The sequence below is a fragment of the Haliotis rufescens genome, unplaced genomic scaffold (assembly GCF_023055435.1).
Source record: "Haliotis rufescens isolate VD_foot unplaced genomic scaffold, xgHalRufe1.0.p SCAF_13, whole genome shotgun sequence".
In the NCBI taxonomy this organism is placed as follows: Eukaryota; Metazoa; Mollusca; class Gastropoda; order Lepetellida; family Haliotidae; genus Haliotis; species Haliotis rufescens.
This window is the reverse complement of record NW_025963813.1, coordinates 39,673,471-39,691,769: the sequence shown is the minus strand read 5'-3', so window position 1 is coordinate 39,691,769 and position 18,299 is coordinate 39,673,471. Positions and strand designations below refer to the sequence as shown.

General features: G+C 39.8%; 2 protein-coding genes across 4 annotated transcripts; both read left to right on the top strand.

Annotated features, from left to right (window-relative positions):
- The first annotated feature begins 1,455 nt into the window (after positions 1 to 1,455).
- LOC125378660 (heparanase-like) lies at positions 1,456 to 7,556 on the top strand. 2 transcript variants are annotated; one of them, XM_048394567.1, is made up of 10 exons: positions 1,456 to 1,528; positions 2,268 to 2,398; positions 3,698 to 3,871; positions 4,086 to 4,257; positions 4,631 to 4,681; positions 4,820 to 5,020; positions 6,030 to 6,144; positions 6,483 to 6,595; positions 6,950 to 7,090; positions 7,348 to 7,556. In XM_048394567.1, exons 1-10 carry the CDS (start codon positions 1,515 to 1,517, stop codon positions 7,499 to 7,501), a joined length of 1,266 nt encoding a protein of 421 aa, XP_048250524.1. In that variant the 5' UTR covers positions 1,456 to 1,514; the 3' UTR covers positions 7,502 to 7,556. The 2 variants fall into 2 exon arrangements, with proteins under 2 accessions (XP_048250524.1, XP_048250523.1); XM_048394566.1 differs by lacking the exon at positions 1,456 to 1,528 and adding an exon at positions 1,748 to 2,130.
- A 3,342-nt stretch (positions 7,557 to 10,898) lies between these two features.
- LOC125378668 (heparanase-like) lies at positions 10,899 to 17,226 on the top strand. Of its 2 annotated transcripts, XM_048394591.1 has the most exons (10): positions 10,900 to 11,176; positions 11,325 to 11,455; positions 11,986 to 12,159; positions 12,363 to 12,534; positions 12,783 to 12,833; positions 13,116 to 13,316; positions 14,266 to 14,380; positions 15,863 to 15,975; positions 16,502 to 16,642; positions 17,016 to 17,226. In XM_048394591.1, the coding sequence occupies exons 1-10, from the start codon at positions 10,992 to 10,994 to the stop codon at positions 17,167 to 17,169; spliced, it is 1,437 nt and encodes a 478-aa protein (XP_048250548.1). In that variant the 5' UTR covers positions 10,900 to 10,991; the 3' UTR covers positions 17,170 to 17,226. The 2 variants fall into 2 exon arrangements, with proteins under 2 accessions (XP_048250549.1, XP_048250548.1); XM_048394592.1 differs by lacking the exons at positions 15,863 to 15,975; positions 16,502 to 16,642; positions 17,016 to 17,226 and adding an exon at positions 15,650 to 15,838 and having other exon boundaries at positions 10,899 to 11,176.
- Positions 17,227 to 18,299: the final 1,073 nt, after the last annotated feature.

The window sequence follows — 18,299 nt, the reverse complement described above, 5'->3', positions numbered from 1 at the left end:
CGTGTAAAATGGTCATGGATAAAATATTGTTGATACATTCGGCATAAGTCATATGCCACTTTACTAGTTGACATGGTTTTGTTTGTTTATAGATTCACATCATGGCATCATTATATGAAATTATTCAGAAGGTACGCTTTAATTAGAAAAACATATCAAAACCCCTGATGTCTGTGACGAAACCATGAAAACGAATCATAATTTTTTAATTTTTTTTAAAAACAACAACAACAAGAGTGTACAACGTTCTGAATCGTGAAATAACATGAACGTAAAATTCAACCTCAGAAAAAAACAGTAGTTCGTCTAAACTAAGAAACTTAATTGATAAAATATTGTTGATACATTCTGGATACAGCAATTGTCACTTAACTAGTCGACATGTTTTTTTGTTTTTTTAATATGTGCATCGACATCATGGAAAATTATTAGGACTGCATACTATAATTATTAAGATAGACATTTCGATGCCCATGATGCCGGTAACGAGCCGAATTCAATAAGAAAACATTGTTCAATGTAAAAAGTTATTACTTCACGACTAAAAGTGACGTCGTAAAGTGAGTAATATATATTTTAGTTTGTTCGCTTAAAGCAGATTTAACAATATTCCACCTCTATGATGGCTTCTTGTTAATAATGCAGTTTGGATCTGACCCTCCAGCGAATGATATCATGAGCAACCATCCATGCAATTGGGATTGGGTTGCAATCAACCATGTCACCGAACCTGACCACGCGATCCATTTAGTAGCTTCTTTCGACCAACATAGGTTGCTTGGGACCTATTCGAATCCAGAGTCCGCACGGAGCGTACTTTCGACCAACATAGGTTGCTTGGGACCTATTCGAATCCAGAGTCCGCACGGAGCGTACTTTCGACCAACATAGGTTGCTTAGGACCTATTCGAATCCAGAGTCCGCACGGAGCGTACTTTCGACCAACATTGGTGTTAACACACAAAACAGCATCACAAATATTAAATATGTATCTTTCGAACAGTAAGATAAGGTATGCACACAATTACTGACCATGCGGCTCTTTACAATATAACATTCAATAAAAAAAGGTGATAGTTATGTCATGGCTTCATTGTTCTGTTGATTGTGAATGTTGTATACAAATATATACAATGATAAATGGTCGCATGTTGTTTTTTTTAAACCTGAATATGTTTAATTATGAAGACATTGTCATTTCTTCACCTTTTCAAGGCAGTATCATTGTACACTGTCAAACTTGATAAACTGGTACAATTAGCATAATACATAGGTTCATTACGTTATGTCAGATATATCTGGGTCCATAAAAGCATTTTATTATACTTTAAAAAAATCCATCATCGTACTGAAATAAGCAAGTTGTTTTATCTGTTCTGGCTTATCAGAGCTTTGCCATTGACACGAGGTCAGTCATTCACATTAAATGTTATACTTCTTTATATAGGTACTAACATGCAGTGCTGAGGACGCCATGACTGTGAGACGTGTGCTTGTTATACTCTGATCATTGCATGATTAATGTACAGTGAGTCAGTCTGTTCCGTTAGTGCAAGTAAATGTGATCTTATCTATTCAATTATATTCTTTTCAGCTACACATTTTATTTGACTAATATAAAATCTACAACATTCAACGATCGCCAGATATGCATGTACAATCCTTTATCATGTCATTTAAATAAGCTGAAATATCTTCATTTCAATATCGTCGTCTTTGAAGGTATAATAATGGAAACTCAAACTGATAAACTTGTGGAATGAGAAGACCAATGCAGCAATTAACATTAATTTACTCCCTTGTAAGACATATTTCTCATTTTAACTTCATTTTGCCATCCTCGAGAAAAGAACGCAGCTGTTTCTGGCATTCCTGGCTTATCAGAGTCAGTGCCCCAGATCAAAGGTCTTATTTCTATATCTCCATTTACTTTACTGCTGACACCATGACTGTGACACGTGTGCTCGTTATACTCTGCTCCTTACATGTGCAATGTACAGTGGGCCAGTCTGTTTCTGTCACTGTTGCTACAGACAAGGAAATAGCAACGATAGATGACCATTTCGTTGGAGTGACATTTGATTCCCAAATGCTACCAATATCTATTAATTGGATGGGGCTAGATTTCGGGTGAGTGTATCATTTCCTTATGTGTTTCAGTGTAACACTATTTTACATAAATATGATTAATAATCTTTCAAATTTGAACTAAAACAACTCTTTTTAGTTTGTGAGAATACATGTTATTGTAAGACTTGTTTTTCTAGTTCACCTAAAGTGCAGACGCTTGCGAAAGCATTGTCTCCGTGCTACTTGAGGATAGGAGGAACACCTGGAGACTTCATGACCTTTGACCCAACGGGTCATGGGGGTACAAGTCCAGACTCCACTTATACTGGTATGATTCTAGGCAGTGATGATCGAAGTTTATTCAATGCCACAATAGTCAAAACTAAATATTGTTGAACTGGTTCATAGCTGTCATTATTTCATAACGGTTGAGCTGGCAGGGATAATTACGATGACAGAATTGATTGAAAAGCTTGGCATGTTTACATGACATACACGTGACTCCTGGTTTGAAAGTATTCAATACCACAAGAATCATAACTGAATAATGTTGAATTGGTTCAAGACGTTTAATATTTCAAAGCGAACCTATTGCCTTCATTTAAACCGTGTGTTATTTTCCCTGAAGGAATAGAGCGCCTGTGAAAGTGTAATGTGGTTACAATATCACTGACACTTTCAATAGGGTACAGACAACTGCAACGTTCAAACCCATATATGTACATGTCAGCAATTAATTCTGCAATGCATTTCCTCACATGAATACACTAGAAAGATAAATAGATATAAATTTCGCGCAAGTGGGTTCTGGTTCTATTTGTATCGGGAATATACATGGTATTTAGCAAACGTTTGCGTGCTATGTTTGATTTATGTTTAAAACCGCACTCAGCAATATTCCAGCTTTATATACTGTGTTAATAATCGAGTCTGAACCAGACATTCAAGTGACTGACATCATGAGCATCAATCTACGCCATCAGGGTAAGATGACATGCACTAAGCCAGCGAGCCTGACCACCCGGTCCCGTTATTTGCCTCTAAGACAGGCATAGTCGCCTTTTATGGCAAGCATGGGTTGAAGACCTAACCTGGATCATCACGGGTTCGCGAGCTAATTAAGTACATAGTTTGTAATATCTTAGTACACACAAGTGTGTTAACCTGTTCGTCATATAATGTCATCATACATCTATCATCGTAATGCGTATTCTCATCTCTGTTCCAAAACAAGTGTTCCTGGAATGTGTGCATTGATACGATATTACATCATTTAGCCAGTGATTAGTTTGTCGGATGGTGCCAACTGGCAGTTAACATGTTTTCAGAGACTGGTGGACTATTATTTTGATAATGATTACAAACACGTTAGCAGTCTGTTCTTACGTGGTCTTGGTGGTGGTACGTACGTTAACCGATGTCTTTCCAACTGTCCTACATAATGATTTGACTTCTCTGGGACTGTAATTTATATATTGGGCGATGCCATGTTTTTTTTGTAAACACCGAAAGTAGCCCTTACGTGCAATTCTTCTCTTCGCATATTTATCCGGGCATAGCTATCCCTTGGCTTCATCATGCCGCGAACGGACACATTGTATGGTACATTTGGTTGATTATTTTTGAGGTGCTGAATGGGACAAACTTAATAACTTTCTGGAGACTGTGGGTTGGGACTTGGTGTTTGGCCTCAACGTGCTGAAGCGGAAAGACGGACAGTGGGACCCTGACAACGCCAAAGAACTGATGACCTATAGCAATGCCAGAAACTACAAGATACCCGCATTTGAACTCGGAAATGGTAGTGAACAGGGAAAGAGTTGTAATGCTCGAACAGCATAACATCTATCTATTTCACATTCTATTTCTCCAAGTGACAATATAACTTGTTTAAATCCCGTGCCATAAGAGTACATTGCAAATCTTAAATTGTACGTTGAAAATATCAAACTGTGTAGTTCAATGGGGAAAAAATGACATTCGTAATTCTGTACTCTACTTCGTTTGGTCTCTAGAACCTTCATATTTTCCCGAACCCTTCACCGATACAATATCTGGAGCACAGCTTGGGAGAGATTTTGCCCATCTTAGGGAAATACTCAAGTCTACTACTGGGTTCGAATCCACCCTGGTGATTGGACCAGACGTTACAGGTATCACAGGGAAGAAATCATTGGTGTTCCGAGAGTAAGTGGAAGTGAACGTGACAGCAATGTCAAGATTGGTAACAGCAACAAGAGCGTTGTTATTTGAATGTAAATGAAAACGTCAAAATCCTTCCATATTCATAAGAAATCTCTGCTACCAGCAGATTCGATTGTACGATTCCGACTATATCATGACCATGTGTTTATGAATCACTGTCAATTATGTCTCATAAGCATAGATAAATGTTCCCAATTGCTTTGTTACAGCAATATGTTAAATCAGATATTTTCAATATTTTGAAGTGTCTCTGACACTATCTCATTTCCTAAAATAAGAGTCACTGACAATACCCAATGTATAAAACAATTATAAAACGGCTCTGATTCTTGGATTTATTTTTACTGTTTTACAGTTTCTTCAAAGGAGAAGGAAGCAAAGCAGTTGATAGGATAACATTCCACCAGTGAGTCTTGAACTGGAATCATTCTCTATCCAATTATGTTCATTCCATCACTTACTTTTAAGTTCACTTTTTTATATGACTGTTTCTTAATCAGTATAGTGGAGACACTTTGTGGTCAGAAATCAATTTACTGTGCAGGTACTACGCCTACAAATCATTTGGTACACCGGACGCCTGTACAGACCCCAAGGTGATGGACAGTCTGATATCTGACATAGAAACCGCGCGTAACGTCACCACCCCCTCCAACCCCGACACGCCCCTTTGGCTTGGGGAGACATCGACATTCTATGGCGGGGGAACTCCTGGTGTATCTGACAGATATGTCGCAGGATTTTTGTGAGTATTGCCTGTCTTTTCAAGGTATCTTTTCTTTAACTTATAACGATTATATTGCATGAGTGAGTGTGTATGGTTTTACGATTCTCCTAGCACTATCCCATATCTCGGGTGGGGAGGGGGGGCTACAAGCAATTTACCCATGTGTGGAATCAGACCTGGGTCTACAGCGAGCTTTATCCACGAGTCTACCCAATCGCCTCGTTTGTTATAGATGAATGTTTTGTTATGATACAGTTAGATATAGTCCAGACATAGTGAAGCGGACTGTACATAAACTAGTCAGGCCAACCAGAGCTTGACAACACGGTTGGTTGGCAGGTTGGCTGTTTAACGCCGAGCTCAGCACTATTCCATATGACGGCGGTCTGTAAATAATCGAGTCTGGACCTGACAATCCAGTGATTAATATCATGAGCATCGATCCGCGCTTTTGGGATCGATGACATGCATCAACCAAGTCAGCGAGCCTCACCACCCGATCCCGTTATTCGCCTCTTACGACAAGCACAGTCGGCTTTTACGGCAAGCATGTGTTGTTGAAGATCTATTCTACCCCGGATCTTCACGGGTCTTGACTTCATGGACAATCAGGGTATGATGCCACACAATCAGCTGGACCCTGCATGGTAACCACCTGATCCTTATTCATATCGGGTTCTTATGCCGAGCATATCCCACAGAGGAATGTACTTGGCACATGCATCTCACGACCATACTGGAACTGGAGCAGAAGCAGCAAATAAACACAAAAATACTGATGACACTTGTCAGCTGTTGAGAAGTTATATTGTCTCGTCTTGTGTAAGCTGGTCTGGGAGTGTGTAGGTCGCAGGTATGATGCCTCTGGCTACATGACCATATATGTTGTAAAACCTGCTGGAATGAATGAATGTGAAACCGTACCTCGAAGCCATGGGTCGTCTACTGAACGTAAAATCAACGCCACCCTGTTACAGTATATGGACTAACCTTGATCTACGCCTACCTCAATGAAATGCTATTTCAGATGGTTAGACAAGCTCGGGATTGCTTCACGGATGGGACTTAAGGGTGTTTTAAGGCAGTCTTACTATGGAAAAAATTATTCTCTCATCGAGATGAACTCGTTTGAACCTTATCCGGTAAGTTCAAATAATATCTTATCTTTTGATCTAAAATTCATATTTTCTGTTCCTTAATCTGTATCTGTGTCTGATTCGAACTGTGAAGAACTCGTTGGATATCGTGAAAGTTTCAAAATGACTCATATCCCTACTCTTTAAGCGCATACATGTGAGTGATACACTGGATTTAATTGGAACCGTACAATCGACTCTGCTTTTAGAAGAGATTTCTTACGAAAAAGGTTTTGTTGCTTTTATTTGATGCGAGACCTTTTTCGTTCACAATCATTCATATCTATATTAAGCATACATGTGTGTATATGTATGTCCTTTGTGTGACAATGGCTACATTCCAGGACTACTGGCTGACTTTGCTCTACAAGAGACTGGTTGGGAATAAAGTGTTATCTGTGCAGACCAACTCAACCAACAGTTTCAGGGTCTACGCCCACTGTGCCAATCAGAACAGGTACACCGTTGGAATGTGTTACGTGGAACAGTCAGAGACGAGTACCGACTTTTTAAGCGCTCTCTTTTTACTTCTTTGAATGGCATTTAGAAGTTGTAGTACTAAGTATGGATAAGAATTTATGGATGAACAACTTCTTTATTACAATTAAGAGCGACGTTTTGGCGTAGGTTCTAATACCGTTATCAAGCATTCTTATCCTTACTTACTTCCATTTTACATTTTAACCGTCAACTTCTAGAACATAGATGTCTGCTTTGTAGTCACACATTTCCGTGACGTACTGGAATTTAATGACGTCTGATGTGTCTATATTAATCCTTGTGTCTCACACTTTCCCATATGTTTACATAGCGTATACAACTACAAGCCGGGAAGTGTTGTAGTCTACATCATCAACGTCAACATCTACACCACCGTCGTCACCTTCCCACAATTCCAAAAGAATATGGATCTCTTCTGGCTCAGACCAGAGTTCATTGACCTTACTTCAAGGCAAGTATGGGATACATGATCATTAATATGCTGTAGAGACTAATATGTAGCAGAACACCAATACTTCATGACAAAGGCTAATATATATGCAACGACTTTGCCGTCATATAACGTGCTACCTACTTAAACGTGACCTGTAATGTCACATACATTTCTATCGAACATCAAACTGACTGATGTGTTATCGGTGCTTTAGTCTGCGTCTTATTGGCACAAGAGGAAGCATTGATTCCAAGATACTAACGTTGTAATTTCAGGAATGTGACACTAAATGGTAAACGACTGGATTATGTGAACAACACCATCCCCGACATGCCCCCTCAAAAGGCCTATGGCGGGCTCCTCATGCTACCAGCAAGGACCTTCGGGTTTGCCGTGTTCCCTGATGCGGATGTTGATATCTGCAAATGATGCTGACGGTACTTATTGTAATGTGTTCGACATTAAACTAATATTACATTGCAAATATTTGCTTTCCTATCTTGTTAGAATGCTATACCTAGTCGTGTAACGTTCCTGTATATAATAGGCTGAGAGCATCGAAATTATCAAACATTGTTTCGGTGTTCTTATTGACAGAATGCCTATATATGTCAAAAGTATTTAGTAGTTGATTAGTTTCCAAATGAGGTTCAACCCAAGATGGAGGTTGAAAAGAGTGAGTGAGTGAGTATGGTTTTACGCCGCTTTTAACAAAATTCCAGCAATATCGCGTCGGGGGACACCAGAAATGGGCCTCACACAATGACAAGAAAGAGAATCATTCAAACCCTTAATATAACACTCTGGTGCCATCACATTAACATTAGATAACAATACACATCGCAGCTGTATCCGGTTAAGTATCAAGCTACAATAACAACAGATACTTTATCAATAAAATAATAACAGTCTGTTAAAGACGTAGGTCGAATGATCGCGTGGGTGGTCCAGGCGTGTTAGTGACAGATCTACCCTTGCTTACACTTTCAGGTTCGGGATTATATGATTCCAAATATGATGAAGAGGGCTGCTCCAAGCGTGCATGAAAGAATGCTCGTATAGAGTCAGATACTGATCTTAAAACGATGGACTTATTTAACACAAAATGCTAATCTGGTTTTAGCAAAAGCCTGATAAAAGGTATGGTTAATACAAGAATATCATTTTGAACACCATGGATCCTTTGTGTCACCTCTCTCCTGTTTTAAACAGGTGAGTCACCCTGATGATCTAGACATTTTCGACCTCCTCGAAACTGATGGAACATTCTCAATGCATTGGATTTGCGTTTTATAACACGTTTCTTAAAGAAGTTAACCCACATGGGAACCCTGAGTAGATAAGAATGTGTCCTCAGCACTACATTGCTGGTCGTAAGAGACCAGCGAATTGGGCTACCCGTTTGCCGTTGGTTGCGGCCCTTTGTTGATGGAGGACGGGATTCTGATGGTTGAGGGCACTGGAGCCAGGGAGAGGTGTCCCTTTTGCAAAACACATCACTTCCACCCTTACTTTACCTAGATTGGTGGTAATATTGGCCCGATTCTATCAATCAATCTTTATTTCTGGAGTAAAACACCCTTGTAGTCCTGGTGTTTGTAGTCAGATTCCACTTCAACACCGTCCTTGTTGACACTCCTTGGTGGGTGGGGAGTAGGGTTGTTGAATAAACTTCCTTTCATTACGGCTACATGACAGTTCATTGGTTCTCGTACAAAATCAAAGAAACGACGTATTGATACTGCTGTTTCTTCTGATGAGAAATCTATACTCAGTGTTGACTATTGGCCACGATTTCTGGTTGTTGAAGGCGTTGATGGAGAACCCCCCAACATTAACCCCTTCATCATTTCCAAGTCTATTCAGGGAATATGTGGTGCTGTCAAGAATGTTACTCGTCTCCGATCAGGTTCACTACTTGTGGAGTGTGCAAAGAGACAACAATCTCTAAATCTTCTCCAAGCGCATTATGTCGCAAATACTGAAATTTATGTCGAGGCGTTGTACGCCTTTAAGACATGTCAAAAGAGGAACCTTAAGTTGTAACATCTGTGAAGCAATTTATGAAAAAAAGATGGTGATAATCTTATTAAAACCCAAACTTACCTTTTTACATTTGCTTTAACAAAACTTCCTTCATCAATCAACTGGTTATATACCAAATCCACTCTGTCGTTTTAAATGTCAGCAATTCGCACATGGGGCTAAGTCCTGTCATAACTCATAATTTGTTCCCGCTGCAGTAAGCAGCATGACTGCACAGATAACAAACTGCAGCGGTGACCACATCTCGTCATCAAAATCATGCCCCTCTTTTGTGACACAGACAAATATCCTAAACCAGCCATTTCTGCTGCCAATATCAATCTTCAATATATAGCTCTAGCTCAGCATTTGTCATCTCGTCCATGGCAGTTGGTACAGATACAGGTTGACCTGTCATGAGCTAAACTTAAGAAATCTGAAACAAATCAATTGATTTATCAACAAGAATATAATCAATTAAGACACACTGATACTTACAAATGTATATTTACAGATGGATCCAAGTATGGTGACGCAGTTGCCAACGTCATCGTCATTGGATCCATGACTATATCATGAAGATAACCAGCTAACTGTTCCATGTTTATGGCCGAGTCAAAGGCAATCTTGACAGCACTAGAATATCAAACAATCAAACCATAAACAGTTCAATGTATTGTCAGACTCTCTATCCCGTCTTCAGGCAATTAAGAATCAGTCTTGCAAACATCCACTTTTATTAACAATTATTGAATTGTATAATGATCTTGTAACTGGCCAATACGACATTGTCTTTGGTTGGTTACCAAGCCGTGTTGGAATCATTGGTAACACAATGGCCGATGCTGCTGCAAAAGCAGCACTCAACAAATCTGATCTGATCTTTGAGTCTGCGAATGAGCTGGCTCGCATCAAATTAGGCTTCAGCAAACGCAGAAGATATAGAAGGATTATTCTTCTGATATTGACTCAGGAGGTAACGCCCTGGACACTGAGCGAAAACATTTTAACAGAAAGTCATCGAAAGATTTCCATTTCATTTCTAAGCCTAGTTGCCATTGTGCCAAAAGGTGAGAGCCAAAGAATAATAATTAAGCTTTCATTCTGTATACGCAGCTCAAGATGGAAGGCTTGCGCCTCCTGAGAGATTTGACTTCGATGTCAAAGAAGCATATCAATATTGTCTGAAACCTGAAGGATTATCTCCACTTTCACTGGGATGGTGTTTTTTACCAATTCTCGTGCATTCCATTCCGACAAGGTCCGGTCGGCCTCCTTGGTCTAATCGTAGAGCGTCCGCCCTGAGAGCGGAAGGTCCGGGGTTCGATCCCCGATCGCGTCATACCAAAAGACGTTAAAAGATGGTACTTGTTGTTACCCTGTCTGGCGCTCGACATTAAGGGGCTAAAACAAGGACAGGTTGGCTCAGAGTCAGTATACTGTGTCTGAGTGGGGTATTCATGTTAAACTGCGGCATGGTATCTCAGTGAGCTAGTACTAAAAATCGGCATCAGTCCAGACTAGTACAAGCAGCCACACACATACATACACGTGCATGCACGTCGCTATATAAGTGCAATAATCTTGGACGCGACGTTAAATCCCATTTCACCTCACCTCACCTCTGACGAGGTCCTGTTACTCGATAACGTCACGAAACAACCAAAACCAGCAGTCAGTCCAGGAATTCGAATAACGTATCGATAAGAAACTTATTCCTGGGCGACATTATTTGCCTTACAGAATCGTCCAACTTCAAATTTTTCCTTCACCAAGGTCGTAAACTAGTTGTTTTATCACTTCTGGCTAATCAGTAAAATGGCCTTGACTCGACATCAGTGATCCAGATTAAAGGTGATATTCATTTATCTGCATTTACTTTACCGCTGACACCATGTATGTGAGACGTTTGCTCGTTATTCTGTGTTCCTGGTTTGTGCAATGTACACTGAGTCAGTCTGTATCTGTCACTGTTGCTACAGACAAGGAAATAGGATCGATAGATGACCATTTCGTTGGAGTGACCTTTGATTCATCCATGCTTCCAATATCAATTGATTGGAAAGGACTTGATTTCGCGTGAGTGTACTATTCAAATAATGATAAATAGATTGTATTTGCTTCAGGTAACAGTATAATACATGAATATGGTGCAAATTATTTGAAGTTTTAAATAGCAACGCAACTATTTCCAGTTTCTGATGAATATACTTTATCTTAAAACTAGATCGCATAAAGTGCAAACACTTGCTAAAGCATTGTATCCGTGCTACCTGAGGATAGGAGGAACACCTGGAGACTTCATGACCTTTGACCCAACGGGTCATGGGGGAACAAGTGCAAACTCCACTTATACTGGTATGTTTATATGACTTATATATGTGACGTCAAATGCTGTTTTTGTTTTTGTTTGTTTGTTGTTTGTTTGTTTCTGTGGTTTTTTTTGGTTTTTTTTGTTGGTTTTGTCTTGTTTTGTTTTGTTGGTTTGTTGTTGTTTTTTGTTGGTTTGTTGTTGTTTTTTAGGGGGGGGGGGGGGGGGGAGAGCTGTACTCAATACCATGACAATCATAACTGAATAAGGTTCAACTGGTTAAAAAAGTCAAACGGTTTGAGCTGACAAGGACTTACATAGTCCGTTACAATTACAATTCGGTGAAGCCTGGTGGTAAAATTCCCATTCAATGATTCACAACGTAATATGTTTACAATCTTGACTTTATCTGCTGTGAAATCATCATACGCAAGCTCCTGTTTAAAAACGTGTTGTAATTTAAAATCCTTATACACAGCGACACAAATCAATCAATCAATTAAAATAACTGTTTACTATTTGCATAAATAAATATTACTTTCGTTGGAAGTACATGCTTCTTCTTTTTATCTTTGAGGTGCTATGTGGGACAATCTCAATGACTTTTTGAGGATCGTGGGGTGGGAATTGGTGTTTGGTCTCAACGTGTTGAAGCGGAAAGACGGACAGTGGGACCCTGAAAACGCCAAAGAACTGATGAGCTATAGCAATGCCAGGAACTACACGATACCGGCCTTTGAACTCGGAAATGGTAGTGTATAGTTATATAGGTCATAATTATACAGCCAAGCATTCTTGTAGACGATATACTTTTTTCCTGGCTTCTTCATCTGCGTGTGTTACTAAAACATATCGTGCTTGACTCAAAGTCAGCTATGGGTGCTTTATGAATTCATGTGTTTCGAATTCATGAGTCATTTCCTTGATTCAGTACTCTACTTGGTTGTTCTCTAGAACCTGCATATTTTCCCGAACCCTTCACCGATACAATATCTGGAGCACAGCTTGGGCGAGATTTTGTCCATCTTAGGGAAATAGTCAAGTCTACACCTGGCTTTGAATCCACCCTGGTGATTGGACCAGACGTAACAGCTATCTCAGGGCCAAAATCGATATTGTTTAAAACGTAAGTAGAAAAATACAAAACATATCTTCTCGTAATCAGCGCAATTGGTATAAGGGCCTTTATGACAACAGATGAAAGCAGCATTATTGTGATAAATAATTACTGATTACAGCAATATGGTATACTGATTTTACAGTAAAACTGACACCATGTATGCAGATACTTCCTTATGCCCGATGTTCTCGGTATGGATGAACCAGTATAAATAGAAGAGTCGTATTGTTAGATTCACATGTATTCCCTTACAGTTTCTTTAAAGGGGACGGACGAAAAGCGCTTGACAGGATAACTTTCCACCAGTGAGTAAGCTATTATAATTTTCTTATTTATATATTCAATTAAGTTTCATTTGACAACAGATACTATTAATCAGTAATGAACATTGAGATGCTTTGTAAAGGAGATATTTAATAATTTGTGCCAGGTTACATCCGTGGTCTAGTAGATGGAGTGCCTGCCCAGAGAGCAGAAATTCTGTGGTTTGATCCTCGGTTCTATCATGCTGCCCACGTTATCCTTGTATGTGACGTTAAACCACAGTTCACCTACTCTCACCTAATTTGGAATTATTGAATGTCTAGTTACTACGGCTTCGAAGGCAATGCTAAAGTGGACACCTTTATCGACCCCAAAGTGATGGACAGTCTCATCAGTTTCATTGACATTGTACGCAACGTCACCACCTCCGCCAACCCCGACACTCCCTTGTGGCTCGGGGAGACGTCTTCTTTCTCTGGAGGCGGAGCGCCTGGACTGTCGGATAGATATGTGGCCGGCTTTCTGTGAGTATTTGTCAAGAATGTCTACTATAGGTTAGCATTTCGTTTCTTATAACTCACAACAATGTCTGGTGAACAAATGTTACGTACACATGGAATTCATATACAGTAAACTACGTTTATAACGAACTGGCGGATTTAACGAACAGGTTTTTGGGCCAGGCCATTTGCTGTATATATGCTGTTTTATAACGAACTACGGTTATAACTGTGATCTATTTTTGTGTATTGGCCCTCAACTTCATATGAATTCTGTTGCAATTTTTTGGGACATGTGTATGCTTTGATACCTAATTAATTCAAAATCTGTTTCAAATAATTGTAAATCCCAATCGCGTAATCATCTGACGTTGCCTTTTCATATTTACAAACTTTGTTACCAAACGGTACATTTAATGTTCTCAGAAAACCCTTTGAAGAGAACAACTGAAACAATTCAATCTACACTTCTTTGGTGCACTTCTTTGATGTGTTTTTTTAATGTACATGCGATTGATAAGTGTTCCTTTAGTACACACACAATTGTTAAGAACCCTTACCATGAAAGATGAGTTAAAAAAAGAAGTGATATATTTGAAACTGGAGAACACACTCTTAACAGTGAACGGTTCATTTTCATAAACCTACAATTACTCGAAGTTCTCTCAGCCGAAATTTGTTTTGAACTTTGTAAGTTGCATGTGTGATAATTCAGATTAAAGGTTTAACAACTTTCGTGTGTCACAAGAGCCGCCACCAATATATGCAGTTGTACCTCGACATCGTTCGTTGATCATAGCATTATTATGGTCTCGGTAGTTGAGTATTTAAAGGCCACAGTGATGTATCTGGAATGCTGCAAATTGGAGTGTAATACATCACCTTTAGAGAGGTATACTGCTGAATCGAAATCAAAACGTGACTGTATTACTTTTACACCAACATGTACATTGTAATGATGTGAATATTTCAGATGGTTAGACAAGCTCGGTATTGCTTCACGGATCGGACTCAAAGGGGTTTTAAGGCAATCATTCTATGGACAAAATTATTCTCTCATTGAGATGAACACGTTTGAACCCTACCCGGTAGGTACATATAATATCTTATCAACATCGCACAATGTGTTTCTTTCGGGAATGTGTTGTGAACCACATTGTCAATTATACCAACTGTTTTCATTTACCTGGAACATTTTACTGTGTGAAGCGTTAAACAGGCAGCTAATACTGGAGAAACCGTGGAATATCAGCAAGAACAGAAAACACTAGATTACCTCGAGACCACAACTATTCGACTGCCTCCTTGTCCTGAGAGAAAAGTTGAGTGAATTGTTGTAACTCAATTAGTAACAACGACCAGAAGGTTAGTAAACAGCGAATTTACTATCCTGCCTGGTAGATTTCACGAGGCAACCGTGGAGAGAAGGATGCTTTCTGCTCACTTCCACCTTTGGCAGTGTCGCCACTTTAAGACATTGAGATGATTATGAATCAGAGTACAATCTATATATTGGCTTTGTAACGTTGTTAATGTTAATTTTTCATGACTGTCAAAATGATGAATTTTATAGCAAGGACTCATTAACGAAGGGATATTAGTTCAGTTTATTTTTTAAGTATTGTGTAACTAAACATGGCTTCCCTGTCTTTGACCAGCCGCTAACTGACTTAAACACCACTCCCTTGATGATAGAACAAGTTCACGAAAAATGTGTGTCGCCCACGGGATTCGAACCCGCGATGTCTACGCCGAAAGCAAACGGATGTAGTCCCCTGCCATGGCGACATGGAAGCCGCTTTGTGAAATGAACAACTGTACATTTACTTACTTACAAATTGTTGATCCGATTATGAACGGTGTCAGGTTTCTTTGAATGAATGTCAGCCACGGTGAAGGGGAACATTGCGAAGTGGCTTAAGACGTTGTATGGAATTCGCTGTGCCGACGTTCCTTAGTCGTGCAAGAAATCAATGGTCATGTGTACTTATCGCAGTTCGCTTTCATTATATTTCTAGGTTTGTGAAACCCATACGCGCACCCGGGTGATCGTGGCACGCTCTCACAAAATTGTAGTATTGTTCAAAGCAACCTCAAACCAAACTCACACGAGTTCAGAGTGTTATGTAGCAACAATTTGTAACTGGAGTACTGATAAAAAGAGGTCAATCCATACTTACTCACATATGTGTCAGCCATTAATCACAGACTAAATAATTCTTAACCTAATTACCACAGACCCATGCCCCTGACAGTGATACAAATATAGAAAACACATAATGCTATAATGTATTCAGGTTAACAGGTATTTGACGTTACATGTATATGACAATACGCTTGAATGTGTCACTTTCCAGGACTACTGGCTGACCTTGCTCTACAAGAGACTGGTTGGGAATAAAGTGTTATCTGTGCAGACCCATTCAACCAACAGTTTCAGGGTCTATGCCCACTGTGCCAAACAGAACAGGTACACAGTTGGAAGGTGATGCATGGGTTAGTCAGTAGTGCTTTTTATATTCAGATATGATTCAGACCTACGTGATGCAAAGACAATTGTCACTTTCCAGGACTACTGGCTGACCTTACTCTACAAGAGACTAGTGGGGAATAAAGTGTTATCCGTGCAGACCAACTCAACCAACAGTTTCAGGGTCTACGCCCACTGTGCCAAACAGGAAAGGTACAAAGTGGGTGTGTTAGATGGTGTGCTCAGTATACAGAAGAAAATATTGACGATTAAAACCAAATAGGAGGGACAGGTAAATTAATTATCATAATTTATTTCTTAATCATCAACATCTGTATTGGAATTACACCATATCTTCCCAGGCCGCGTCATACCAAAAGACGTCAAGAGATGGTACTACTTGTTACCCTGTCTGGCGCTCGGCATTACGGGGCTTAAACAAGGGCTGGTCGGCTCAGAGTCAGTGTATTGTGTCTGAATCTGGTATTTATGGTAAACTGTGGCATGGTATCTCATTGGGCTAGCACTGTAAAATCGGCACCAGTCCGGAATAGTACAAGCAGCCACACATGTACACACACACACAAACACGTGAATGTTCGTCGCTAGGTAAGTGCAATAATCTTGAATGCGACGTGAAACACAATTTCACCCCGACTCTCGTGAGGAAATGGGTGATTTCTGATGTCCTGGACAGCATTGTCCCTTCACTCACTATGGCCATCATGTATTGTTACAGCGTCTACAACTACAAGCCAGGTAGTGTTGTAGTCTACATAATCAACGTCAACACCTACACCACCGTCGTCACATTCCCTCAATTCCAGACCAATGTGGATGTCTTCTGGCTTAGGCCTGAGTTCATAGAACTTACTTCGAGGCGAGTGAATACACGCGTAATGGTTATTTATAGCAGAACAAGTTTACAAATTTCGCTAAAACCTGGTGCATCATTCATATAATTTTCACCACTATTTTGCCTTTTACATTCAGTGGAATCTGTATCGGCGGATAATCAAGACTGATAGTCAAGAACATATATAGAACACTTTGAACAATTTGCAACGAACACCAATGGAAAGTAATACATTCTGAAAAGTGATTTGTGCTGTAACATGCATTGTTTGATATTCTGATTCTGTCATCATTGTACAAACTGCATAACTGATAGGCTGTTGTTGATAGGACGTGGCTTTCTGTCGCATTGCGCGAGAGCTCACATTGATTCTTTGCCACTGATGATGTAATTTCAGGAATGTGACACTAAATGGTAAACGACTGGATTATGTGAACAACACCATCCCCGACATGCCCCCTCAAAAGGCCTATGGCGGGCTCCTCATGCTGTCAGCAAGGACATTCGGGTTTGCTGTGTTCCCTGATGCGGATGTTGATATTTGCAAGTGATGCTGACTGGTATTAGACGTCACGTGTAGCAAACTATAAACGGCGTTCCATTACAAACTTGGCTTTCTGTTCTTGTTTGACATTCCACAGTTATACGTGTGACATGTATAATGCTCAAAATACACATATAATTGTAATAATGGACAAGTACTGGAGGTAGATACAAATGAATGAATGAATGAATGAATGAATGAATGAATGAATGAATGAATGAATGAATGATACCTAGCGCCCAAGGCGATAATGTCCAAAGGAACTAATATTTGACTGTCAGCATTGCTTTCTACAATATGTGACTGCCTCCGTAGTCTAGTGGTAGAGTGTCTGCACGGAGAGCGGAAGGTCCGGGGTTTGATCCCATGTCGCGTCATATCAAAAAACGTGAAAAGATGGTACTTGTTGTTACCCTGCCTATCGCTCGGTATTGAGGGGCTATAACAAGTACTGGTCGGCCCGGGGTCAGCATACTGTGTCTAAGTGGGGTAATCATGTTTAACTGCGGCATGATATCTCAGTGGGCTGGAACTATAAAATCGGCACTAGTCCGGACTAGTACAAGCAGCAAGAAAATACCACACACACTTGTGCATGGACGTGGCTATGTAATTGCAATAATCTTGGACGCGACGTTAAGCAAGTTTTCTCCTAGCCTCAACTTTTACAATATGTTCTGTTGAACACTGTCACACTTGTTAGAAACAATTGTTGTGCCAAACAACGCCAAGGATTAATCAACATAGCAGTCTCAACTCAATGAAGTTTATTCTGCAACCATTAACATCGAGAGAAACTCCGGAAGGTCCGGTTCAACATAAAGTTGGAATAAACAAAGGCGAACGCGGACGCATGTAGTCGGGAAAACCAACACTTTGAAAAGCATTATAATCATTAGTGTTTTCGTTTCGTCAGGGCAGAGGCTATACTGTCACTGATAATACATAGCTTAAAAAGCACACAATTTCATTTAAGCCTTTCTTTGTTATATTCTATACGATAATCGATCTAATGATGTCCTTTTAAAGTATGAGACTATAGCTATACCGCTGACTGCATCGAAGAACTTGATCTAAAAATCGGAAAAGATCGGTTTTGCATATATACATGACGACTCGACCGATAACATGGTGATT